We start from the raw sequence: 27,193 nt of genomic DNA on the forward strand, positions 1-27,193 counted from the left end.
TCTGGGCGGTGCTCAAAGGAAGAACTTGGATGTGGGACGTGAAATTCCCTTTCCCAAGTTGGTGCCCACAACCATGCCTTCACCTGCATGGCCTCATGGGTGTCATTTCCTGAAGCGCTTGAAAAGCGGGTGCACATGCTTAGTGGAAGCCTTGTTCCGTGATGAGTGGTACTCCATGTACACTGTGTCATCAGCCCCCGACATGGAGCTCATGGTGCCAAAGCGCCGAGACACCTGTGGGAGGACCCAGCCCACTGTTAGTTTCCAAGAGGAAAGAAACTCTTTTTATAATATTTGTAAGTTTTATAACATTTACAAGTTTAATAAACTACATTTTAAGAACATTTACTGACCTTTTACTATGTCCCAGGTATCATGTTAAGCAGTATACACATATTAACTCTTCTAATCCTCACAATAATTCTCATCTTAACGAGGAGGAAACTGAGGCACAGAAAGATTAAGTAACTAATACAAGAGCACAAAGCTCTTAAAGAGCTGGGCCTTGAACCCAGGCAGTAGGGCTTCAGATTCCGTTTTTAGCGATAGTACTACCCGGCCTCTCCACAATTTCTGAACAGCATTTTTAATAGTCTCTCAAAATGTCCCTCAACTCCATCATAAGGCTTTGAATCAAATGGAGAGCAAAAAGTCCTGGATGTGGATCTTGACCCTGCCTCTCACTGGGTGACCTTGGTAAATACGGTCTGCCTGTACCTGAATGAACTCATCTGTAAAAGGGTTATCCCCCAACATAGGTGGCCCACAGCGCACACGTCAGGTTCTGACTTGGAGCCAGGCATTAGAGCGCACTGGTCACAAGGAAGGATGGAGCAGGCACTGGGAAAGGACTTTAATAGCTTGGCCCCAGCAGAGGGATTGACCAGAAGTCAGTCAGAGACAGAAAGGTTCCCTGGGATTTCTTTGAAGATTGTCCAGAGGGCGATCGAGCTGCCCACCCACTCGGGGGAAGAAAAGCCTCCAGCTGGAGAGCGAGGACCTGTCCTGGTGATACTCCTTCCTTCTCTCCCCGTTACAGTCATTGCCCCCTTCTTGGCTCGAACATCGATTTAGTTTCAAAAGGACTTGCCTAAACTGTGCTTGTCTCTCTGAATGGACCTGAGATAACTGCCTATGATTTTTAATTATTACATGTTACATGTTGTATTTGCCTGTACGTTGGAAAAGGCAACTGAGAGAATGGACTGTCTTTGACCAGGAGCTGGAAGCAGGCAAGTGGAGTCTCCTTCGTCTCCACTGTCTTTACAATGGGCTTTCCTCTGCCTTCCCCACTCCAAGAAACTCCTCCCAGGACACAGCCTCGAGGTAGTGATGATGAGACCATCCAGGTGGTGCACTTGACTAAACCCAGTTAAAGTCTCTATGTAAGTCTTGAAGATTTGGGAGGTGGGGGTGGAAAACGTGTTTTGCAGCCATCCAAAACACTTAAGTCAGTTTCCTTGGTTATGAAAACTACCACTAACACTCTGGAGAGGCTGGCCCCTTTCATCAGTCTCTCCCTACCCTCCTTGTACAGGGGCTGGTTTCACAACATGCCTGGAATTCTCCCAAGGTTATGACCTAACACCAGCACACAGTAGGCATTCACTAAGTATCTACAGAATACTTAGTGAGAACTCTAAATTTTCCCCCAAAAGTATTGAATCTGCAATATGAGTTGAGCCTCAGATCTCCATTACAAGTTGAAAAATTCAGTTCTATTACTGAGGACAAAATCAAAGTTCAATGAACCAACTTGCCGAAGGCCCCAGTCCCATCATATTCCAACCCAAACCCACCCTTATGAAAGCCTGGGGTCATATTTGCTTCCATTATTTGCTCTTCAAAAGACTGCACAAGCACATACAAGGTAATGTGCCTGTGTGTGTATATCTAAGAATTCTGTCCCTTAGGAGTAAGACACAGGAGCCTCACCCACTCACTCACCTGGCTGGATCTGGAACTAAATTCTCCTGCCACCACCTCTTCCTCAGCATCCAGGTCTGTGGCTGCCAAGACTTTTTGTAAAAGCTGCTGTTGCTCTTCTTTTGTTGAAAATGCCAATTCTTCCTCCTCCATGCCAGCAAGCTTTGTGATCACCTACAAAGTCAAAACCAGCAGGCTGAGTCCACTTTTGTTTGCACTCTTTTGGTTCAGCTTTCTCCTGGGTTGGCATGCTAGGATCACTTCCTTCCTACAGGCAAAGCTGAGCAGGTGGCTAGCAAGGGAGAGCTCTGACTGGGCATTCCAGAGCCCAGCTCCAGCAATTTCCGTTAACAGGAAGCTTAAGCTGTAAGTGCAAAGCAAATTGAGAGAAATTGGCTTCCAACACAGAGCAGCCAAACAATCACTTACAGAAGACAAAGAAAAATATTAGCAATTTTAAAACACCCATCCTGGTAGTTCCCCATCTTGTACTAGGTAATGGAGGGAGCAAATACTCAGGGGCAGTTTCCACTCTCTGAGGACTTTCAACCTCCCGAGTTTGGTGCCCAGAGCTTCAAGCAGCAGGGAGCACTCGCACAGGACAAGCTGTCAAGAATGGAGTCACAAGAGCAAGACACAACACAACCGAGACTTCTCTGGAGACAACTTAGAAGAAAGCCTACCTGTCCCTCAGAAAACTGGAACGGAATGCTTAAGGTGGACTTCTTTTCCCTCTGGTTTTTCCTCAAGATTTTACCACCACCACCACCCCCCGTCCCTTGCGTCCTCCTGTCCCTTTCCCTCCCTCTCAACTGCAGAAGGTTTACTGATGTCTATCATTCTTTCAGTATTTCACAGTTGAACTCTGTTTGGTGAAAGTCTAATACTTTGTTTTCACCCTTCTGATTTACTATGCTGCACAGAACTCTCTCAAATCCCCTCCATCCTTTCTTACGGCAATGCACTACTGTGTGGTGTGTGCACCGCATCTTCTCGGGACAGGGTTTCTATGCCTTTCTCTGTCACTTCCCCTTCCGGGAGCCCTGGCACACAGATACTATTTCTTTTTAAGTTGTCCCAGAAAGCTTAGCCTGTTTTCATTTCCTCACTCTTTTTTCACTCTATCGAGTTCTTGTGTCCTCCAACACTGTGTTTTCAAGCTCATCAATCCTTTCTGTTGCTTCTGTTGGCTGGTGAGGCCCTGCATTGTATTTTTAAAATCAGCTATCGTGTTTCTTAATTCCATTACTTCCGAATGGAGCTGCCTCCTATTTTCATTATCCTTATTCTGGTGTTGTTTTGTATTCTGGGTTTTTGTTTGTTTGTTTGTTTTTAAAGTCCCATCGGCATTGCCAGGACTGTTACCTTGAATTCCCTTTCTGTCATGCTCTGCAACTCCACTGAATCAAGGCTCTTGTCAGGGATCTTTCCTTCTGGCATTTGTACTGTGTTCTTCTGCCTCCTCATTTTTTATTTTGTATGGGTTTCAGTAGGAACAAACTTCCCGCTGCTGTTTTCCAACTGCTGGGGTAGTCAGGGGACTGGCACCAGTGAGGGGCAGTAGGTAGAGAAGGGCAGTGGGGCGACAGGCATCAAAGGATCATCTCCAGGGGTGATGCATTCCTTTGTGGGGGCCGCAGGTGATCTAGATACTCCAGAACGGGCTTCATTAGCCTCTTCATAGGGAATGCAGGTGCTCTGACCTGAGTCAGGCTACAGTGCTCTGTATGAGCCTTAGACTCAAGTCAGGAGTCCTCACTCTGTTCCCTCATCCCCCGCTCTCCTGCAATGCACCATCCATCGTGACTACCACTCACACACCCCCTTGTTCAATGCAGTACCAGACCTTGGGAGCCCTGATGTTGGCAAGATCTGAATCAACTACTGTAGGGTGCTGCACAGGAGCTACTTCCGTCTCTTGGGGACTGTCCCGCCCTGTTATCACTCTAAACAGGGCTCACGTGAGGTTTTTCCTACCCCTTTCCGTTGGGCCGATGCTCTTATTGAGTATGATGCTAGTCAGTTTTTCTCTCAGAGGTCTTCTGGGTTCGTTTTACATCAGTTTTGCTGTCCTCATTTGAAGAAGGCAAGCCCAACACCTTCACTCTGCCACCCTCTTGCCAGACTCCCCTCATAATTTTAATTAAAGAAAGCTCCTAGCAGTAAGGAATTGGGCAGAGTTCTCCAGGTGGCCACATTCAGAAGGACAAATATAGGACACCTCTGTCTTGGCTTGATCACCCCCTGGAATGCCAGGATGATGATTCTGGGAACTCCAATCCTGCCACTTTCTGCAATCAGCACTGGAGGCGTGGAAGGAAAAGGGGAGAACACGCCTGGGTGCCGTTTTTGTCGAGTACACATTTTGGAGAATCCAGAGCTATTCCTAACTCAGTGCTTCTCTTGCACTGACTGTCCCAGGAGTCGGGGGTCAGCATCTGAGCTCCAGTGCCTGCCTGAGCTCTGATGCTGCTGTCAGCACGTGCCTTTGATAAAGAGATAAAAAGGTCACAATGCAAATCTTTCAAAAAGCCATCCTACCACAAAAAGTATGAAAAGTGTTACTGTTTCCGGCTAAAATCAGTTTCCTGCTTCTGGCACCCTCCACCCAGTTTCACAATCAAAAACCCTTTGGGACACTAAATCCTGACACAAACTTACTATATGAGTCAACAGGAAATAAATCATATGCGAAAGAAAATGAAAGTCGGTCGAAAACTTTAGAATCTCCCAAAATATACAAACACCTGACTTGGATATGGAGGATCTGGTGTCATTAGAGGCCCACTAACACCGGCTGACTCTTTAGGCGCCTGGAATGGCCACCCCTAAAAAGTACAGTGACAGCCACAGCTCCTTAGCATTTCAAGTCCTCTGAGGCAAGCATCTTTATTTAAATTTAAATTGAGGTAACATAGGCTTACGTGTATGTTTTACCAGTACAAGTTCATACCTCCTCGTGTGTGTAATCAAACCTCACCCACCACCAAAGTACCAAAAACCCTCCACTGCAGGCCACTTAACTCCCTCCCCCCTTTGCTTTCACCTCCCAGGTCCCCTCTAGAAACCTCGGTTATGAGGTCGGAATCTAAGAATCAATTCTACAATCAGAATCCAAGGGTTTGTTTTGGTTCAGCTTGGCTTGTTCCTTTGCTTTGTTTCTTTCACATATGACTAAAATCATGTGGTGTTTCTATTTCTCCTAAATTATTTTGCTTAAGGCAGGCACGCTTTCCACCAACATCTAACCAATCATCTTCTCACAACAGTAAAAAGTCAATAAGCAGAAATTTCCACGCCTTGTGCTTCTAAGGTCCCATTCTCTGACTGTTCACTCTGAGAAGCTGGGGGCAGGCAGGGGTCCTGCATGATACTGTCCTTCAAACCTCCCTGCTACCGGCACCACCACACATCAGTTTTTGCAAAGTCTCCAGTGCCTGCCTGAGCTCTGTCCCATGCCGGTGGCCCCCACTTCTGGAGGCCTGGGTACAAAATAAGCCTTGGCTCCTCTCTGACAAGAGACCAAAATGGATACATACCTTAAAGCTGTACCCCTGATCTACCAAGAATCTCTGACGCTTAGTTGAGTAAGCCATCTCCTGCGTATCCTGGGACACCAGTGAATAAAAGAAGGCATTGTATTCCTCTGCAACCATCCCTGGAGAAGAGGCAGGAAACAGGGTATCAGCTGTTGTTAAGGTAGAAAGTAAAGGCAAAAGACACATCTTGCAGTTGGAGAGTTTTGTGTCAGGGAGTGATCATCCTAATCCTGCATGAAGACATCATCAAAATTAAGTACTTCAGTGCTTCAAAGGACACCATCAAGAAAATGAAAAGAGGGCCTCCCCAGTGGCGCAGTGGTTGAGCGCGGGGTCGCGAAGCTGCCCGCAGCCTCTGCAACGCCGGTTTGATCCCAGGCCGCTCCCCGGCCACCGGAGGAGGGTCCCACATGGTGCACAGACCTCTCCTGCTGCCCGCTGCTCCCCTCAGCAGTGTACTTTGGTCCTTCTGCCTGCTCTGCTCCCCACTCTGGCGAATTCTCTCACCCTCCCACGCTTCTGACTGTACCCAGTGCTTGTATAAATAAAAATAAATCTTTAAAAAAAAAAAAATGAAAAGACCAGAGACTGGAGAAAAATATACAAAGCATACTTCTGATAAGGGATATGTATTTGTAAAAATATTATTACAGTCCCAGGGAAAATGGAACAAAATGGTCACTAGCTCTGACATCCAGGAAATTTGGGTTTAAATCCTAGCCCTGCAGCTTAATAAACCTGTATATTTCAACTAGTGAAGACTAATAGCACAAACATAAAAAGACCAAAGGATCTGAGCAGATGTTTCTCCAAAGAAAATATAAAAATCAACAATAAGGACAAAGAGTTCAACATCAATAACCAGGGAAATATAAACCAAAATCACAAGAAGACACCACTTGGCACCCACTAGGATGGCTAGAGTAAAGACAGATTACTATAAGTGTCAAGAATATGGAAAAATTGGAAGCCTCATAATACATTCCTGGTGAGCATGTGAAATGGTGCAGCAGCTTTAAAAACAGTCTGCCAGATTCTCTAAATGGAAAATGTAAAGTTACCATGTGAGCTAACAATTCTACTCCTAGACACATACCGAAGAGAACTGAAAGCATATATCCATACAAAATTTTCGTAATAGCATTATCCCAAGAGCCCTAAAAATGGAAACAATTCAATGTCCATCAACAGATGAATGGATAAAGTGTTATGTCCATGCAGTAGAATTAAAAAAGAACAACAATCCTTTTGTATAATCCTTTTGAAAACATGTAAACTAAGAGAAAAAAACCACTCATAAAATACCCAAATTATATAATTCGATACATATGAAATGTCTAGAACAGTCATGTTTATAACAACAAAAGCAGATTTGTGTCTACCTGGAGTTGCAGATTGGGAGGCAACAGAAAAATGAGAGTTACTGTTAATGGGTAAGGATTTCTTTATTGGGGTAATGACAATATTCTAAACACAGATTTAGTTATGATTATACAAATTTGTGAATATACTAAAAACTACTGAATTATATACTTTAAATGGATCAGTTGTGGGCCTCCCCGGTGGCACAGCGGTTGAGCGCTGGGTTGCAAAGCTGCCTGCGGCCTCTGCGGTGACAGTTCAATCCCCGGCTGCTCCCCGGCCACCGGAGGAGGGTCCCGCATGGCGCACAGACCTCTCCTGCCGCCCGGTGCTCCCCTCAGCAGTGTACTTCGGTCCTTCTGCCTGCTCTGCTACCTGCTCTGGCTCTGGTGAATTCTCTCACCCTCCCACGCTTCTGACTGTACCCAGTGCATGTATAAACTAACAAACAAATAATAAATAAAATACTAAAAAATAAATAAATAAATGGATCAGTTGTATGGTATGTGAATTATATCTCAATAAAGGGGCTTAAAGAAAAAAAAAATCCCCAAGAAATTCTAGAATAAGAGAATTCTAGAAGAGCATTATCACAGAAACTAGGACAGGAAATATACCTGTAAAACCTAATCCTTCTGGAAAATCTGAATAGTTCTGTTTCACAGTCCAAATGTTAGTAGGTTAAGTATCTGTGTACTGCCTCTGGATCCAACTGTTTCTTAGTCTTATAGGAGCTCAGAGATGCAAAGAAAACAATAAAATAGCTTATAATAAAGATAAAGCTTTAATTAAATCCCAAGAAGCTTTCAAATTAGGTTTTCTTTTTCTTATGATGAAGAGTAAAAAATAAGTAATGAATATCATCACATATGCTTATCAAATTATATTCTTGTCAGTTTAGAAAAGCTACAATTTCCCCAACAGCCTACTATAGTCTGTTGTGTAAGTCTTTTTCCTGCAAGATAGTACTGCTGTTCCTACTCTGGATGGCAAAGCAAATGTTCAGCAGGGAGATTCAACTGCCCAAGGTGGCATGGCTGATCTGGTGCCCAAGTCCATGCTATTTCTATCATAATGCCTGGTGCTAACAACCAATCAGTTGCCTCTTAAGCATATTTGAATATAGCATAAGTCCAACAGATGTCCACTAACCTTGTCCTCTTCAAACACCCTAGCAATCCACGTGCTAAGGTAAGTGAATTCCTTGAGGACAGGGCCTGTGTCCCTGTTATAGGACCTGAGTGGTCCAAAAGAGCCATGGCCATCTCAGCAGCAATGCCAGTTCCTACCACAGCCCCATGATAGGGGCTCAGGCCCTTTTACCACAGGTGACAAGCAGATGCCTTCCTTATTGTGTTTTCAATCACTGAGCTCATACTGCTGCAGGCTACCATCCAGGGCAGCATTCTGCAAGGTTCCAAGTGAGGTATCAGTCTGCTGCCTCCCTACGCTATGCCTACCAAGACCTTCCCTTACTCCTGAGTCAAGGCCAGGAGACAGTTTTGTCCTCCCTTCTATTTCTAGAACATTAAGCACTGATTCCTGGCTCCTCCTGTCGACCGACACAACTGTTCAGGTTAAAGGACATCTGTGTGAATTCCAAACAGCTGCCAGAATAACCACTCAGAGAGTCACCTGGAGGGCATGAGAAGTAACCAGGGGCAGGAAGAGCTTGCTCCTTGCAGTCCATCTCACCCAGGAACACAAGCTCGCCATAAGAACACAAGCAGCCTGTCTGAAAGGAGACCTCCCAGGCCGAAGGGAGATGACCACCATTACCTTTTTTCGCTCGGAGCACTCGCCCAAGCCTCTGCGCCTCCTGCCGCCGGGAGCCACCATGAGATGATATCTGAATGAGGACATTTGCTTCTGGCAGATCAAACGACGTGTCACCCACCTACAGAAATACAGCATTGTGAGTATGGGAAGGTTTTCATATATGGAAAAAAAAAAAAAAAGAGAAAAAAAAAATCAGCCGGCCTCAAGTTTAAATAAAAAATACAGGAAAACAATGACTAACCTCCTCTCTTGGGTAGTTTGGATGCAGGGAGGCCTGCAGAACCTGTAATGACCTCTCCTGAGAGCTGTCCTAAGGAAGCCCTAGGACCCCAGGTCAGCAACCCATAGCCAGTGATCCTATCAACAGCCTCTTTATGAGAGATTCTCATTTCTTGTTACAGATAGAGGTCTGTACAAAATCACCCATACTCTTAAGTGGTGGCTACTAAAAACAGCGGCACATGAGGGACACATGGTCTGGTGGAGAGACTGCCTGGCACTGGATTCTGCCTCAGAAAAGCCAATTTGGCTGGTGAGTTCCTACCATCAAGGTTCCCAGTGACAGACACCAAATTTAGTGCTTTATGACACTTCATAGGTAAATCTTTTGGACTTTGGGTTTATACAAATATGAATCTTCTAAATTGCTGCGCCATCGCTTTTAAGTGCAGATCAAAATCATCACTGAGTGGGCCTCCCTGGTGGCACAGGCGGTTGAGTACAGTGCTGTGAAGCTGCCCGCAGCTTCTGCAGTACTGGTTGGATCCCCACCAGCCACAGAGCAACCCACATGGTGCGGGAGACCTCTCCTGTGGCACCCGCTGCTCCCCTCCCTATTTCGGTCATTCTGCCTATTCTGTTCCCCACTCTGTCTCTGGTGAATCCTCTCACCCGCCTGCACATCTGGCCTGTACACCAGTTCTTATATAAATAAAATAAAATTTAAAAAAAATCATCACTGAGTGACCTACAGGAGTTTACACTGTGCTCACACCACCCACCACTAAGCAAACCAGGAGAAGAACAAAGGCTGCCTGTGACCAAAGGATTCTTCAAGCCCACAAAGAGCACCTTGCCAGAGTAGGTAATGGATTTTTTTCCACTATATAAAGACTCACAACTTAAAATTCCTAAATTCCAAAAGCAGACTTTATATATTACCCATAAGACATTAAAAACCAGTATCTGCTGATTCTACCGCCCAATAGGCAGCTTCCCTTTGCCCCCAGACATAAGACATGTGGGAATGAAAACTGATGCGTGGCATTCCTACAACAAAATACCAACTCACTGTCCAGAATCATCCAGTGTCCCCCAGGCCATGGGCTTCCGAGGGCCTCACCACACCCTGCATGCCACACATACCTTGGATATGAAGATGGTGTTGATTTTGGGATTGTGCTTGAAATTCTGGAGAATATGCATCCTTTCTCCCTGAGATGTAGGGCCATAGATATAGGGTCTAGAAAGGAACAAAGCAGTGATAGGAAAACCATAGTGTTACTCTGTAAATATCCTGAAATCATGCCAGAGGGGGAGAGAGCTCCTGCAAGATGTTCCTCTGTCAGGCAAGAATATCAGGAGGAGACCTGTAAAAATGAGTGGCTACAGACTCTCCCCTAGCCCCTGCCAAAACACACATGCCAACCCTTTCCCAGGATCAACTTCAGGTGAGTAGTCCCTTTGGGCTTCCTCCTCTACTTCTGTCTTTGTTTCTGAACCTAACTCATTTTTGCCTCAAGATCTCCTGCTCAAAGCTTAGTCCCCACATAAGGAGGACCCCTTCAAGGATTCCTTGAAGCCCCATGGGAGTGGTGAAGCAAACAATGCTATACGCAAACAGAAGTTCAGAAGCAATTATTTCCTAATGACAAAAGCATTCTCCAAGAAAAGGGCAGGAAGGAGAAGAGTCCCTTTCAGTCTTTTTCCACTGACCTACTGCCACACTACACTCCAAAAACTTCTCTTTAACTTCCAGTTCTCTGCCAAGGAGCACCACCCTATCTATCTCACTGACTGTAAGCTGTTGGCATCTGGCCATGTCACTCCTCTACTCCTCTCAAGTGATCTGGTGAGCAGTTTCCATGTCTTCCCAAGGATCAGTAGTATGAGTGACAAGAATAAGAATGAGGACAGCTCCCAGGTACACAGGACCCACCCACATGAAGCACGAAGCTGAATATTACATTGGGGGTTTAAAAAAAAAAACAACAACCCACCCATTCCCGTCAATGTTCCTTAAAAGGGTAAAAGGTAGTTGCATGTTCCCATTTAATGCACAGGGAGCTGTGGGTCAGGAACCCGAGGAGGCTGCCCCTGAGTGTGGCTGTCCCAAGCTGCCCCAAGGCCATGCCCGGGAGAATCAGGAAGCACCACTCTCGACACTCCACACAGCACTTTGCAACACAGCGCTTTCAGCTAGTAACTACGGAATGGTGATGGGTGTGCCAGAGAAAGCAAAGCCCCTGCCTATGGGGGAGCGAAGCCTGGGTCAGTTGGAAACCCCATACTGAAGGCCTATGGTCACACCAACCACCAGCTGCCTAGTCATCTGGCCGTCCAGCGCACAGCATGAGTGTGACCCTTTCTGTGCATCATGCTGTAAAAATGGCCGGGAAGGCCCAGAGCAGCCTCTCTCCCAACACAGAGGTCTTAGGTGGGTCCTTCCCGCCTCCACCATCAACAAGAAAAAGTCCTCATGCAATGGTAAGCTCTCTGTTTCTGAAAGCTCCCCACACACAAAAAACAAAACAGAAGTATAACCTTCCTTCAGAAAGAGAACCTAGCATCTGATGAACACCTACCAGATGCCAGACACAAGAATTCTCTGTGGTAAGAGCTTCAAGTGAAAGAAGAGCAAAATGAGGTCCAGAGACGTAAACAACTTTCCCTGGGCCACACAGCAAAAGAGAGGAGCTGGGACTCAAATACAGTGTGTCTGGCTCCAAGTCTCATGGACTAACAAATTACTCACAGTATCTCCTGCAAAGTGCTTAGCGACACCTACTCTCCTCATGCAGACTCAAAGACTTCCCGCAAGAGTCCCAAGTTACGGAATAGAGCAATGCCAGAGACACATTTTACAGCAAGAAATCAATACAGACAAAAGCATTTTGAGCATTCAGAGGCCAGAGGTACCAATAATTAAAAGTTGTAGCCATAATTCTATCATCCACGAGGAAGCACAGCCTTCCCCCCTCACTGAGCCAGAACATCAAAGTCCAAACCAGGCAGATGCTCAGAAAGCCACAACCACAAGCCCCAGGTGTGTTTGCATGTAGGTGTCAATGAAGCCACTCAAGGCAGGCACCAGGGAGAATCTGGAAGGAGTACTAGAATGGGCAGATGAATAGAGAGGGAAGATGGCTATTAAACTAGCAGAGTAAATAGCATTGTTTTGCTGCCCCTCTCAAGTAGACACTAATGTGATAAAGGACACAAACTCACAACAGTCAAGACAATAGGAGTTGCAAGCTGACCAGGCAGTCTCTCCTCCCTCCTGTCATAAGACTCTAGATTCTGAATGTCCCCTACACTTAGAGACCTCAAGCAGAGCTGAGAGCAAAAGCAAACGCTATAAGTGAAGGGTAAAGGAGATTCACTTTTCCCTCCTGTACTACATACTGGTAGCCAGGAGACCAGAAGGTTCCTCTCTAGAGAAACTGTCAAGCTCAAGAGAAAAGACCTAGAAATAACAGGCATTCAGTAACCTCTAACAAAGTAGGTGGGTCCCCGCCCAATCACGCTGTGGTGAGGTCCAGAGGTCAGCAAACCCACCAAGCTATTCAGAGAAACTAATCAGTTTTTTAGTGACAGACTTTTGAACAAGAAGATACAGCTAATACCGAACATCAGAAGAAGTGCTCTGAATAGAGGAGAAACAATCAAAACAAAAAAACTTGAAAAGAGAAACTCTTCAGGAACCAAAGAAGCGTCAAAAGCTTTATTAGCCTCAGAGAAGACAATGTACTCATGAAATAAGAATAACTATCAACAAAGAACTCTTGGAAATTAGCAAAAGCTTTAACAGACGGATTGGAAGACAAAGGAATAAAAAGGGGGAAGAAAGAAAATCAGAATGCTGCTCAGAAAATCTAACACCTGCCGGGCCTCCCTGGTGGCGCAGCGGTTCAGCGCTGGGTTGCGAAGCTGCCCGCAGCCTCTGCAGCGCAGGTTCGATCCCCGGCTGCTCCCCGGCCACCAGAGGAGGGTCCCACATGGCGCGCAGACCTCTCCTGCCGCCCGCTGCTCCCCTCAGCAGTGTGCTTCGGTCCTTCTGCCTGCTCTGCTCCCCGCTCTGGCTCTGGTGAATTCTCTCACCCTCCCGCGCTTCTGACTGTACCCAGTGCATGTATAAACAAAACACATAAATAAATAAATAAATAAATAAATAACCATGCCTCTATTAAAAAAAAAAAAAAAGAAAATCTAACACCTGCCCAGTAAGGATGCAAAAGAGAACAAGGAAAACAAAAGCTGAATAACAGGAAATACAAAAGTTCTCAAAAATGAAAGACATGAATTTCTAGATGAAAACGGTCTATTAAGTGCCCAACATAAGGAAAGAAAAAAAGATTTCACTAAACATAATGTTTTGAAATTTCAAAAAAAGGATCCTAAAAGCTTCCTGAGAGAAGGAAAACATCACCACCACAACGGATCACAGCAAGAGGACTCAGGAGGGCACTAGACTTCCAACAGCTGCACTGGAAGTCCCGAACTGAGTCAAAGTACTAGTGCAAAGTACTAGTCAAGGGTGAGTCTGTAAAGGGTAAAAGATGTACACGATGTGAAAAGTATCAAGGGTGAGTTTAAAGACATCTGTAAGCAAAGTCTTACAAAATGTTCCTCCTACTTAAGTTCTCTCAGGAAAAGGATATGTTCCACTGAAAGGAGTAACAAAGAAACGGAAACTTGAAATATGGAATGGGCTGTAATTCCGGGGAGAGGCACAGGGAATACACGGGATGATGTCAGAGGGAAGCACAAAGATGACAGCTGGGTGGCTCTCATCCTCAGAGCATGCAGGCCAGAGCAGGAGGATGAGGTACTGGTAGGGATCCCACTAGGGAAAGTAAGAAAAAAGAGAACTGAAAAATTACCTGACAGGGCCAACGCAACTGAGAGGGAGAATACAGCGGTGCGACTGTGGAGAGGAGTAAGTAAGTGTACTGAAAACTCAGCAAAAGCAGCGAGAAGGCAATGATTAACACCAGCAAAAAAAAAAACTGTTTACAAAAAAAAAATAAAAACCTAAGCATACATTACGTGAACACTACATGGTTTGAATCTACATATACATATATATAGATTCAAAATAAGATGGGGAAGGGGGTGGGGGCAGCATACACAAGAGACCTAAATCCTCAATTCCCATAGTAGAAAGTTAATAGGCAATTTCTCCAATTATTAACCAAGAAACTATTATATAAGTTACTACTTAGAAATATGAAAGTAAATAGAGAAAAGAATCAAAAGTGTCTGCCTTTAGGGCCTCCCTGATGGTGCAAGGGGTTAAGCACTGCACTATGAAGCAGTCCGCAGCCTCTGCAGCACGAGTTCAATCCCCGGCTGGCTAGGGAACAACCCACATAGCGCAGTAGACCTTTCCTGTCTCGCCCGCTGCTCCCCTCAGCAGTGTATTTCGGTCAGTCTGCCTGTTCTGTTCCCCACTCTGTCTCTGGTGGATCCTCTCACCCTCCGCATCTCTGCCCTGTACCCCAGCTCTTATATGCATAAATAAATAAATCTTAAAAAAAGACAATAACAAAAGTGTCTGCCTTTACGAAACAAGAATTGTGAGTGGGAAGACAGGTATAAGGAACTGCCATTTTTCAAAATGGTAACTTGGCAATATTTTCTAAATTAAAAAAGGCACAACTAGAAATTTGAGAAAGTTAGGCTTTCTGTCTCATACAATGACCTCACATGGCTGAGGTAAGGATTAAATCATAGCTTGCTAAAAAAAGCTTGCTAAAGAATCACAGCTTGCTAAAGAAAGCTGGTCAGTATCCATTCCATGGATTCTTCCCTGTGCATGCCAAAGCACACAGAACTTACAGCATATCTCCAAAAAGGCCCTTACCATCTGGACCTCCCTGGTGGTGCAAAGGGTTAAGACGCAACCTATGAAGCTAGCCACAGCCACTGCAGCACGAGTTCGATTCCCGGCCAGCCAGGGAGCAACCCACATGGCACAGCAGACCTCTCCTGACTCGCCCGCTGCTCCCCTTAGCAGTGTACTTTGGTCAATCAGCCTGTTCTGTTCCCCACTCTGTCTCTGGTGAATCCTCTCACCCCCCTCAGACCTCTGGCCTGTATCCCAGCTCTTGTATGCATAAATAAATAAATCATTAAAAAAAAAAAAGGCCCTTACCATTTGCTAACTGACAGTACCTACAGCCCTGCATCACTAGAAGGAAACAGGCCTCTTATTTGGCAGAGAATTTACAATAGCCAGGTCTTAAACAACAGGTACTGGGTGGAACAATGAGCTGCTGAGGATTCAGATGGGTGTTCCTGAAAGCTTTCTAGATGCTGGACGATATGTGAGATGCTGGCCTAGTCTCCCCTGCCTTTCCTGGTCCTTGACCCATACAGTCTAACCCCAACTTCACCAGGAGCATTGACTCGGCCGAAACTCCAAACACCCTCTCATATCCACCTTGGCTCCCGTAGGGTACGGTAAAAAGTATCAGGCTTATCTGTCCTCCCACTATTAGGATAGATGATGGAACCCTGCTGTCCTGAATGCATGCCTGATGGCAGCACCTGGAGTAGGGTGTGGGCATATGTAGATGGGATTCACCTGGGCTAAGACTGGGCTTTTAGGGGCGGCGTCATGGGGACGCGAGAAGAAGCCAGGAACGAACAGAAGCTGAGAGAAGAAGAGGAGACGCAGAGAGAACACCAGAGAGCCCAGATAGAGTGAGGATTTGCTGGGGACTGGGAGGACTGCCAGCCTCCCGGCCCCCCAGCACCCCTGCCTGCCATATGCCTGGTAAATCCCAACAAAAGCCTGCAAAGCCACTGAGGGTTCCAGGACTCCTCCTTTACCTGGCCTGCTGGATCATAGAAAACCTGCCCTGTGTCCATTCCTGCCTCTACAGCTCCCCATCAGAACAGCACAACTCCAGCCCCTGCTCCCCAGGATTTGAATGACCAGGCTCCCTTTTCTGCATGCGCTAACTTCTGAATCCAACCACCTATTCCTGTTTTGCCTGGTTCCTGCGAGTGAGGACACAAAATCAGGCCTTTAGATCCTAAGAAGGTCCTGAGAGGTTTGAGAAACAAAGAGGCACCCTTTGCACTCATGTGGGATAAATAAATCAGCTGGAAAACAGGTGCAACTTGTCAATTACTTACTTGTTCAGCCGAACAGCGTATTCCTTCAGGGCAAACACATTATCAGCAAAGACAATAATCTTGTCATTCCTTCTTTCATGAAACTTGATCAGGAACTGGCAAGCTCTAAATTTGTTGGGGTTCATGGTGTACAGCAAGATTCGCTTCTTAGTTTTGATTGCTACATACTCCCGGTAAAATTCAGGAGACATAGGACACCAAACCTGTGATCAATAAAAGTCAGGAGTCAGCCTGCAAGTTTAAACATCACACTATTAGAAACTTCTGAAGACCATTATTTAGCAGAATTAGCCTTAAACAAATCCAAACAAATGCATGTGAACTATATCTCAATAAAACTGTAGACACAAACACCACAACCCTAATGTTGAACTCAGACACTCTTACATATTATTCACTTAGCAAAGATTTAATCCACTAATGTTCAGGGAATTATTTTCACATAAGTTCCAAGTGAAGAAAATCAGATTCTCAACCAGTCACATAAGTAATCCCATGCATGTAGATCACATCTGCACACCTAAGTCCATACACAGCACCGCTGCAGAGAACTTCCATGCACATGCGCGTGCACACACTGCCCAGGTGCCTGTTGAGTCAGTCTTGCAATGCCATCTTAGTTGTGATGAACACACCTAATACCCAGGTGTTGGTTTTTAAATTCCATTCTCAATTAAAAGGGCTCTGTGGAGCAACGGCTAATTCCAGGGCCAGAAAAAGTACCAGGTGAGCCAGAAATATCTTGCTGTGCCAGAAAACAAGGAAGTACTCAAGAAATGATGGGGAAATGCCAAATGAACAGAGAAGCCAGCTTGAGGTGATCCCACTGGTCACATCTGAGACTATCTGAGCATACAAAAAAGAGTGACAGTAACACTCCATAGGGCTTTCTCTGGGCTAGGGTTGCTGAGAAGTTGAAGAATGTTTGGGTAAATATATTAAAGTGCCATGAGTTGTAAAAGTCTCAATGCTGTGGACAAACAAAAAGGATCCAGAAAGGACTGAAACAGGCCATAAAAATCTATTCTGACAGGCTCTGTGTTTTGATTGTGACCAGTGCAACTTCTGTGTGATCATCCCAGACCATTTCTTCAATGTGGAATTAGCTTAAGTTATTAGTGATACCTAATATCATAAAGTAAGGTAAGGAAAGTCAGGCTTTTCTGCCCTCCCGCCATCAGGATAGATGATGGATCCTTGCAGTCCTGAATGCATGCCTGATGGCGGGCACCTGGAATAGGGTGTGGGCATAGGTAGATGGGATTCACCTGGGCTAAGACTGGGCTTTTAAGGGCGGTGTCACAGGGACGCCAGTAGAAGCTGAGAATGAACAGAAGCCGAGAGAGAAGCCGAGAACGCTGGAGAGCCCAGATAGAGTGAAGACTTGCTGGGGGGCTGGGAGGCTGGCAGGCCTCCCAGCCCCCCATCATCCCTGCCTGCCATGTGCCTGATAAATCTAAATAAAAGCCTGCAAAAGCCACTGAGAACTCTGAATCCTCCTTTACCCGGTCTGCTGGGTCAGAAAACCTGCTCCGTAGCCGTTCCTGACCCTACACATAACCTATTCTGAGCTCAAATCCACAGGTTTTGCTGTTGCTATATTTTCTGGTTTCCTATAAACCATATGACTATAGTTTTTAATTCTTTATAGCAAAAGCAATTTTTTCACAATATTTAAAATCTTGTATCTCATAGATCTGAAACATAAATGGCCCAAATACAGGAAAAAATACTTAACATTAGTAAACAAAAAGATACCAATTAAGACAAAAGGAATACCACGTCACACGTACCAGTTTTTCTGAAACACTATTCCCTTAATACATATTTTGCATGCTGGCAGATTCTCTATCCTGTTCATGACACACTACTATGGGGTCACAGTTCACAGTGAACAATATGACTTTACAAAAACTCTAACACAAAAAAAAGATACAAAAATATTTGTAGCAACATTATCATGATAGTAAAAGCAAAAAAGATCTAAGTTTAAGGACAGAGTCAGTGACTGCCAAAGGCTGGGAGTCAGAAATTTGATTCATTGTAAATAAGCATAAGGAAAAGGGTGGGAATGTTCTAAAATTTGATTGCAGAGCAGCTGCACAACTGTTTCTATTGACTGAAAGCAGAGAATTCACTTACAACAGGGAAATATTATGAAATTTAAACCAAATCTTGATAAAGGTGTTAACAGAACAACACTGCAACCCAAATGTCTACCATTAGAAATGGTGTTTTTTTAAACTGTTGTATAATATTCCATTGTAATTTAAACTGTGGTGTATTTGTACAATGGGACACTGCAGAGCAAATCAAAGGAATGGACTACAGCTACATGCATTGGTAAAAAAACAACATACATTATGCAAAAAATAAAAATATTGCACAAAAGACAGAAGTCATACAAGAACATATAAAACCTGATTCTATTTACATATATGTAAAGATTCAAAAAAAAACAGCTAAAGCAAAACAATGTTAGGTCAGGAAATACACACAGGAGGCAAAATAACAAAAAGGCAATAGAATGACAAACTAAGTTTTAAGACAGTGGTTGGAGGGGTGGGAGGGAAGGTGCTCTAGATGGAACAAGGAGGCTCAATGATTCTGAAAGACTCTTTCATAAGATGGGCACTGCTTACAAAGCTGTAACTGAAGGCTAAGAAATTTTTTCAACAAAGAAAGTTTATATTTCACCAACAAGCTCCTTTCCATTCTTTCAAAACAGAGGCCAACCCACTTCAGCCTCTAGAAATGGTTTTAATTGTTCCTTCGGAGAAGACTTACCTTTGAACATATATTTTTAACATATACCTGTACAGGCAATCATTACAGAGCAAAATTGGGAAAATGTGTTCTTAGACATAACCTATTCTCGACACCCACAAGTAATCACTGAGGGGCATCAAAACCAACAGGCTTTGACACTAGAGATAGCTTGAACGGCCACCCACACAAGACCAACCAAGAACCTCACAGCAGAGAGCGTGCGCAAGAACACCCTGAGACACTCACTCCTGGAGAAGAGGATAAGGAGACAAATGCACTTTGCAGTTGGGCCAGCCTGGATTAGCATACTGACTTGCACTCACTGACTGATGCCACTGGACAAGCAACTCTGGCTCACAAGTCTTTGAGGTGGGGAGGCCCCTGGGAACTGTGTGAAGGGGCAGCAGTCTGCTCTGGCCCTGATCAGTGTACCTGTGCCAGAGGAAGTGACCTGGTCCATTTCCCCTTAACCCTTAGAGACTGTGCCGGGAAGGGACAGTTACCTCAGCACACTGGACTTTGGCGATGTAGCCGTTGTTTTGTAGTTCCATCCAGTTGGCCTCATAGAGCTTGGGCCCAATCAGAAAATTTAAATCCACAATTTTGTCATCTTCCCGGACGAGGGTTGCAGTCAAACCCAGCTTGCAGTGGGCCTGCACAATGGTGAGCACTCGCCGGAACATCTTGGCTGGGCAAATAATCACATTATTACATTTCAAATGCTCAAGTAACACATACAGTCTTGGAACTTCACTCTCGCTTCACACCATATCGACTAAGCCCCAAGTTTCTGGCCCACAGAAGCCTGGCTCTAGATAAGGATGCCTAGATGACAATGCTTAACTATCACTTTAGACCCATACAGAAGGATGAAAAGAACAAGAGGTAGAAATGATTTGTATTTCAAAGACTTCAGTGCTCCTAGCCCAGTTTTCACAGGGTCATCAAAAATTGGACTAAGGGTTAGTTTGACCTGTAATAAGAAGCAAGCTGGAGAAAAGAATTAAATATCATTTCCTAAATGACTATCAGTCAGTGGTTAAGGAAGCTGTGAATATGGACATCCTTCTACCAGTCACCCTCACTCCACAGGTACTAATGATCTAAAAGCTCCACCCAACATGCCTTTCTAGCAAGATGGATAGACCACACAGTAATTCCTCCCTCAGCACAACAGCTGGAAGACAATTCTGTGTGTACAATGAGTGAGCAGCTCAGTTCTCAGTCTGTTTACCTGGGATGGTGTGAACTTCATCTAGAATCATGAGGCCCCATTCCTGAGTTTTGAGCCACTCCATGACTCGCTCAGCCTCCCAGGACCTTCTGGTGGTATGGCCCAACATGGAGTAGGTGCTAATGGCAATGGAGCAGCCAATGGGCTTGTCCTTGGCGTCAGAGGTAAAGCGGCAGATCTGGCTGTCATCTATGGTAGACCACATCTTGAACTGGGCTTTCCACTGCTCCACAGACACCGCTGAGTTGCCCAGTACCAGACAGCGTTTTCTGACTGTGCATGCCGCCGTCACACCAACCAGGGACTTCCCAGCACCTACAAGAAACCAAAGGGAGATATTATCCAAGGCCAGGTTGAAATAAAGGACAAGGATTGACAGAAATGACTCATTAGCACACGAGTCTAGGCAGATTAATTTTACTAATTCTCCCAAATGACGTTTGAGGCACTCGCTACTCTGAGGTTCTTTTACTTATAAAAAGGAGACATGCCCACTTTACATGCCAGCCTCTCCTATCCATGCTGAGACCGCAAAACAAACCAGAGACCAGAGACACTCCTTTCAGCACGATTTTAAAGATGGGAAAACCAAAGCCCACACGTAATTTGCCGAAGGCCAGCGGAAAGTGGAGTTGCTGGGGCAGAGGACTGGTGGCACAGCCTGCAGAGAGGGGCTCGGTGCAAGACGCCTGTTATTATCACACCCACAAAGCAGCCTGAGAACTGGGGCGCACATGCGCATGTACACCCCTGGCAAAGACAGAAGTGAAACTCCCAGAGCATCTGTTTACTACCATCCACTATCTAAAGATCAAGATTAAAAATCAAGTTATTCCTTTCAAGAGCACCTCTTCCTCAACCAGAGATGTGCCTCAATATAATAACAAGAACCTGAGGTTACAGGCCATTCCCCTGGAGACTGGCTCCTGAAGTATGGAGCAGGGTCTCGGTGAGTTTGCTGTGACCTCTGGTCTGTCCTAGACCAAAACCTGACAGGATTTAGAGACAAATCTATCAGACAGGTATCAATGGGGCATTCTTGGACATGCTCTCTATAATAAGCCTTCCAGAAACAAGCTGTTTCTGCACTGGGGAGCCCCCCAAAATACCTAACTCACAAGACTGCAAAGAACAAGAACCTAACCTTAGCATATAAAACAGACCCCTCCCTACATCACTGCCTAACTTCCCATCCTATTATTTTTCTTCACTGCCCAATTTTAATGATTTGTTTACTGTCTCTCCCTACCCCACCAAAACATGCCCACGAGGTTGCTCAGTTCACCGCAGATCCCCAGTGCCTATGCCAGGGCCCTGCCAACAGCAAGCACACAAATATTTGTCAAATTATGAATCAGGAGTCATCTGACTGGCAGTCCCTCAGCAAGGTGTGAGTTAGAGAAGGGTGCACAGGACAAGTGGCAAGCAGCTGGCAGACCCAGACAGAAGAGCCTGGCTATCTCCATCAAGTGGCACTTACCACAAGGAAGAACAATGACTCCAGAGCGTGCACGCCCATTCCCAAACATCTTTCGCAAGCTCTTCTCCTGATAAGGTCTAAGCACAGCTGTGGGTTTCAGGTCAATGTTGATATCAGGATTAACAGAATCATTCCGGAAGTCATACTCTGCCAACAGAGGGTACTCCAGGTGGATGCAACGTTTCTGGAGCTCCTCAATCATTTCCTGAGAAGTGAGCATGAGGATTTCAGAACCTCATTATCTCCATATTGTGCTCAAAAAAACCAGCATATATTCTAAGGGGCCTAATGCCCCCCCCCCAAAAAAATAGTCATTTATCTAGATGTTTGCAATTTCAGATCTTGCTTGTTAATAGCTAGGTTAAAGGATAGAAAAGTAACCCAAGAGGCAGAGACAAAATTAAGTTCAGTCAGCCACCAAAAATGCCCTTCAGGTTCCATTTCCTGTTTTCCCAGGGACTTGTGAATCTGGGGAATAGGACACTCAGATTAACTCTATTAAGAGAACTGATGTTCCCACCTCCCCATCCCCCAACCAGAAAAAGGATTCTATCTTCTCACACAGATGATAGTTAACTGATGAAAGGCTGGAATAGTTTTGATACCAACTCAGAGAAGAAACCAGGAGGGGGTACATTCACTAACCTGCTTGACTTCAAAAGATACTGTCTGTGTCTCTTCCTCCTCTTCCTCATCCTTGTCCATTTGCTCATAAAAGTCAAAAAGGTCAGTGGGGATGTCAGATTTACCCTGTGCGTCTGGTACCCTGGAAGTGGAGGGGCCACCACTGCCTTCAGCAGTCTTAGCGATCTATAAGAGAAAGGCAGGGTCTGGGCCTACAGGCAACATGTTACCCTACTATTACCAAGCAGTCGCCAAAGTAAAAGGGGGAATTTAGTGTTGTAAGATAGGTACAGGGCCACTAGGTTGCAAATGCTGGACTAACAGTATCTGAGAGAACTGAAAGTCTAAATTCTCCTACCCCCCAGAATGACCAGGAGCCCACATACAGCAGATTTGCTCGTGAAGGTCTCTGTGATAAGCTCAGTTGCCTCCCCTTCAGAGTTCCTCAGGCGGCACTCCCGGATCACAGGATCCTGGAGAAGGTGCTGGATGACATCAGGATGGGAGCTTTCAACGAAGTACCTACAAGCAGGGGAGGAAGGAGGTGCATACAGAGCAGTACATCATTTCCAAAACATTCCATCACTCATTCAATTAGAGGTCTGGAAATTGTGGCTTCATGCCTATCTTCATTCTCTCTTCACAACCCTTTGCAAAATCTGAGTATTGAGCTACTAGCTGTGACATAACACAAGAGGATTATGGGCAAAGTCCCACTTTTAAGTCACATAATCAGGGCACTGAACCCCAGCTCCACCACCAGCGGAACATTGGCCAGTGAAGGAATTTCCAGTTTTAGTTATCTCCCTTCACTTCTTCTTTCATCCCCTCAGGAGGTTGTGTTGCAGAGCATAATCCTTGCTAACCTGGTATGCAGAGGAGGCAAAGTGCCTTGGATGGACCTGTCACAGAATCCCTTACCTGTTATGCTTCAAGACCAGCTTGACTTTTCCATAGCTGACAGTACACAACTGCAAGAAGTGACAACAAAAAGGCAAAATCAGCAATACACAGCTCACTCGGGACACACCTGTTAGCAGGGACACCTACTACTCACCCACCCAGTTAGGTGTTCATTTTACTTTAGGAAAACCCAGTGTGCAATCCTAAAAGGGTTAGAGCTGCCTAAATTGAGTTGTCGCTATCAGCTTCTATCCTTTGAGGGCAAAACCTACCTTCTGCCTGGTTAATTCTGATGTATTATTACCACTTAATTCCTAAAATGCTGCTTTTAAAAATTTTGTTATTTTTCCTTTCCCTTTCTCTGCCATTCCCATAGGCCCCTTCCTAATCCAGAGGTTCATCCTGCCACATCAGCATTACTACAGATCCCAGCACAAAGATGGCAGAGTTTTCAGTAACTGTTTGCTGCATATTAAAATGCACAGCTTCCTAGCATCCTCACCAATGTTCCTTACTCCCCTTTGATATAAGCTTCTTGATTTGCAAAACCTGAATGTTGAGCATATGATGTAACACATGAGGATTGTTGACAAAGCCCCACTTTTAAGTCACATAAGCAAGGCTCTGAGCTCAGCTCCATTGCCAGAAGTACAGTTTAAATCCTGCCAGGTTCCCAAGAATCTTGAGAGTAGAAGGCAACACAGGTTGTATGGTGGCCACAAAAATGTGCTACTCAACTCTTGGTTGTTGTCTGCTCCCAGTGCTGCCCTTCAGATCCATCACTGTGCTATGCAACTGCCTTCATCCCTGCAGGCAGCTCCCAGACAAGGAGGAGCTGCAGGTATGATGCAGGGTCATTTCAGTGAGGTCCAGGTTGTTCTCTACAGGCCACCTTCCATATCACGAGAAAACTCTCCCCAGAGCTCTTACCAGCTTCTCTGAGACTGGATGCATTACTGTATTAGATGCCTGTGGCACTCATCTTCTGCCACTCCAAATTTGGGGGTATGAATCTAACTCCCTTTTGATCACCTAAGGCCAATGAAAGCCATTGCCATCTCTTTGGGATGGCATTCACCTACCTCAGAACAATCACAAGCATATCCAACTGCTCTTCACATGGAACCCCATCCACTTCAACACTTGAAGTTCTTTTTGATTCTTCCTAATGCAAATCGTTGACTAATGGTCTCACTTAAGTATTCTTAGTCTACATTAATCTGCTGAAGCAGCCATAAAACACACCAGAAACTGGGTGGTTTACTAGAAACATTTCTAGAAGTCCATAAAGGGTAGTTTTTTGTTTTTTTTTAAGGATTTATTTATTTATACAAGCACTGGATATAGTCAGAAGCGCCGGAGGGTGAGAGAATTCACCTGAGCCAGAGCGGGGAACGGAACAGGCAGACCGACGAAATATACTCCTGAGCGGAGCAGCAGGCGGCAGGAAAGGTCTGCGCACCATGTGGGACCCTCGCCCGGCGGCCAGGGATCAAACCGGTGCTGCAGAGGCTGCGGGCAGCTTTGCAGCCCAGTGCTCAACCGCTGCGCCACCGAGGAAGGCCCCATAAAGGTAGTTTTTTTAAGCTACCTTCCCTTCTTGTTGTAGCTTCACAGGACCTCTTCCTTGTGCATGTGCTAAGAAAAAGTGCATGCATGAGCTTTCTGGTATCTCTTCTTAGAAGAAAACCAATCCCACATGATCAGGGTCCCACTCTTAACTGCCTTAATAACTTCCTTATGCCAAATACAATCACAAAAGGGGCAAGGGCTTCAACACACGGATTTTTAAAGGAACGCAATTCAGTCCACAGCACCATTCACTTTGGGCTACATTCCCAAATAACCCTGACCAGAGAAGGCCTGAATTAGGAACTCCCACTGTGTTAGCAACCACTGGCTAAGAGAAGCTGACAGAAGTATGTGCTCAGCAAGAACACAATGCTGGAATACAGAGGAGCTGCAGTTGGAGTAATCAGTTATGCTCCCTATACTAGATCCAAATGGTACTTTTAGAACTGCCACAGGTTAACAAAACATAACACCTGTTCCCCTCTATTTCCGCATTAACAAGGAGGGTAAAAGAGCTGGGTTTAATCCCTCTTACCTTAATAAACTGCATAATTCCATCAGGGACTCCTGTCTTGCTGAGCTTCCTGAGGTAGTCAGTGATGTCACTAGTTTGCAGCCCAACGCTCACAGCTGCGTACAGGGAGTAGGCAGTTAGTTTGTACTCATGCACATGGGTTGGTCGGCACACTGGCTCAGCAATAGCCACGAGGAAGTCTTGAGCATATTTGTAAACTGGAGAGAAGGCTTCTAAGAAAATATGGCCATCAGGAGCCTGCAAAACATCAAGTAAACACAACAGACAAGGAAACTACTGAGTTGCACAAATGATTGGGCTGTGTGCCATATTATTACTAAGAAAGGGAAACTGGGGCTCTCTGGTGGTCTAGATTTTAAGTCTCAGTACTATCAACGCTATAGCCTGAGTTCAATGCCCCGCCAGGGAGCTAACCCACATATGGCACAGACCTCTCCTGTTTGGCATGCTGCTCTCCCTTGGCACTGTATGTCAGCAATCTGCCTATCTTGCTCCCCACTCTTGTCTTTGGTGAACCCTCTCACCCCACACCTCTGGCCTACACTCTACATTTTCTACAAAAAAATTAAAACAAACCAAAAAAAAGGACAAGTTGCCCCAAAAGTGATCTTTAAGCTACCAATACCAGAGATATTGGTGTAAGCACTCCTTCAACAAACTCTGGGCTGTTATTTTAATCAGACACAAGAATAATGAGAACAGAAAACAGGTTTCCAAAGTAAGTTGATGCTTTCCACCATACTTCACCAGCGTACTGTCTCTCCCCCAGTTACCTGTGGCTAGATTTCTAAAGCATGTGGCATAATGATTACTTTGAGCTGAGCAAAAGACCTGCCTGGCTTGTCTTTTTTTTTTTTTTAAGTGGAGAATTAAACTGTTACATGATAAATGCTATTTCTCAGGTAAAGTGTTTCCAAGCGTGCACTAGAACTGGAGAGGAATGGGAGTAAAAATGTGGGGTTTGAGACGAGGCAGGCCAGGAGCGCCGGCACATCTGCACCTGCCGGCCAGAGCCCCTCGCGAGCGTCTGCTGCGTCTGGGGCGCTCTCCGCGCCCAGTGCCCGCTCCGCGCCCGGCGACGGGCGTGCTCACCACCCAGAGGGGCCTGGAGGCGTGGTCGTCCTTCAGCGGCATCTGCAGCCGGTAGTCCTTGGCCCCGTACTCGTCCACCTTGGTCCCTGCCTCGTCCACCTGCTTGCCGGCCGCCGAGGGCACGGCCTCCTGGGGCTCGCTCCCCGGGGCGTCGTCCTCCTCGTCGTCCTCATCCTCGTAGTGCCGCCTCCTGGACTTCTTCTTATCTGAAACGCGGGCGCGGGGGACGGCACGTCAGGAATTTGGGGTTCCCTGCGCCCCGCCAGGCGACTCGGCGGGGGCATCCAACGGGGCGCGTCTCGGCAGCGGCGCGCCCCCGCGAGCGCCCCCGCCCGCGGCAGAGCCCCCGCGGGGCGGGCCGGTCAGCCGGGGCGCGGGGCGAGGGGCTGCGGCGCCGCCGAGCCGACGGGAGGGAGGAGCAGGCCCACGACGGGGCAACGCCGGCGCGCCAGGGGCTCACCGCGCTCCGCCCGGTCTCTCTTGCCCATCGTGAGCACCGCAGCGATGGACGGGACCCGCAGCCCGCGGGACCTCGGCGCAGGCCGGAGGGGACCGCTGATCTCGGAGGACTTCCGGCGCAGGCCGGAAGGGAGCCACTGCTCGCAGGGAATTCCGGCGCAGACCGGAAGGGGCCCCTGCTCGCGGGGACTTCCGGCGCAGGCAGGACGTCCCTGCGGCGACTCCCAGAAGTCCCGTCTCCGGCCCGGGGGACGGGCACGGGAGGACCGAGGCCGGTGGCCCGCCGCGGAGCGCGGCCGGTCCGTCGGCAGGTGTCGGGGAGCGCCACCGATGGTGGGGGGCTCGCCATTTCGGCCGCCGGGACACAGCACTGGACAAGGGCCAGGCCGCGGCGTTCCGGGGGATCAATTCTAGCAGGTCCGGGGGGCTCGCTGCGCTCGGGGAAGTGGGACAGGCCGCGCGCCCGCCGGGGCCGGGCCGCAGGGGAGGCCCAGACCCAGAGCTGGCGCCAGCGTCCCGCGCAGACAGCGGGTGTGGGGCGCCAGATTCGGCCT

The 27,193-nt window shown here is 46.5% G+C and overlaps 1 protein-coding gene across 2 annotated transcripts; it reads right to left on the reverse strand.

Annotated features, from left to right (window-relative positions):
• On the reverse strand, positions 1 to 26,668 carry ERCC3 (ERCC excision repair 3, TFIIH core complex helicase subunit; the record flags this gene model as incomplete). Of its 2 annotated transcripts, none has more annotated exons than XM_084239571.1 (15): positions 1 to 234; positions 1,948 to 2,100; positions 5,466 to 5,584; positions 8,607 to 8,724; positions 9,972 to 10,068; positions 15,972 to 16,174; positions 19,244 to 19,428; positions 19,975 to 20,289; positions 21,455 to 21,659; positions 22,100 to 22,264; positions 22,465 to 22,600; positions 23,000 to 23,049; positions 25,089 to 25,325; positions 26,181 to 26,386; positions 26,641 to 26,668. In XM_084239571.1, 15 exons carry the CDS (start codon positions 26,666 to 26,668, stop codon positions 103 to 105), a joined length of 2,349 nt encoding a protein of 782 aa, XP_084095697.1. In that variant the 3' UTR covers positions 1 to 102. The 2 variants fall into 2 exon arrangements, with proteins under 2 accessions (XP_084095697.1, XP_084095696.1); XM_084239570.1 differs by having other exon boundaries at positions 26,620 to 26,668.
• Positions 26,669 to 27,193: the final 525 nt, after the last annotated feature.

This window comes from Talpa europaea, assembly GCF_964194135.1.
Source record: "Talpa europaea genome assembly, chromosome: 1".
Classification (NCBI taxonomy): domain Eukaryota; kingdom Metazoa; phylum Chordata; class Mammalia; order Eulipotyphla; family Talpidae; genus Talpa; species Talpa europaea.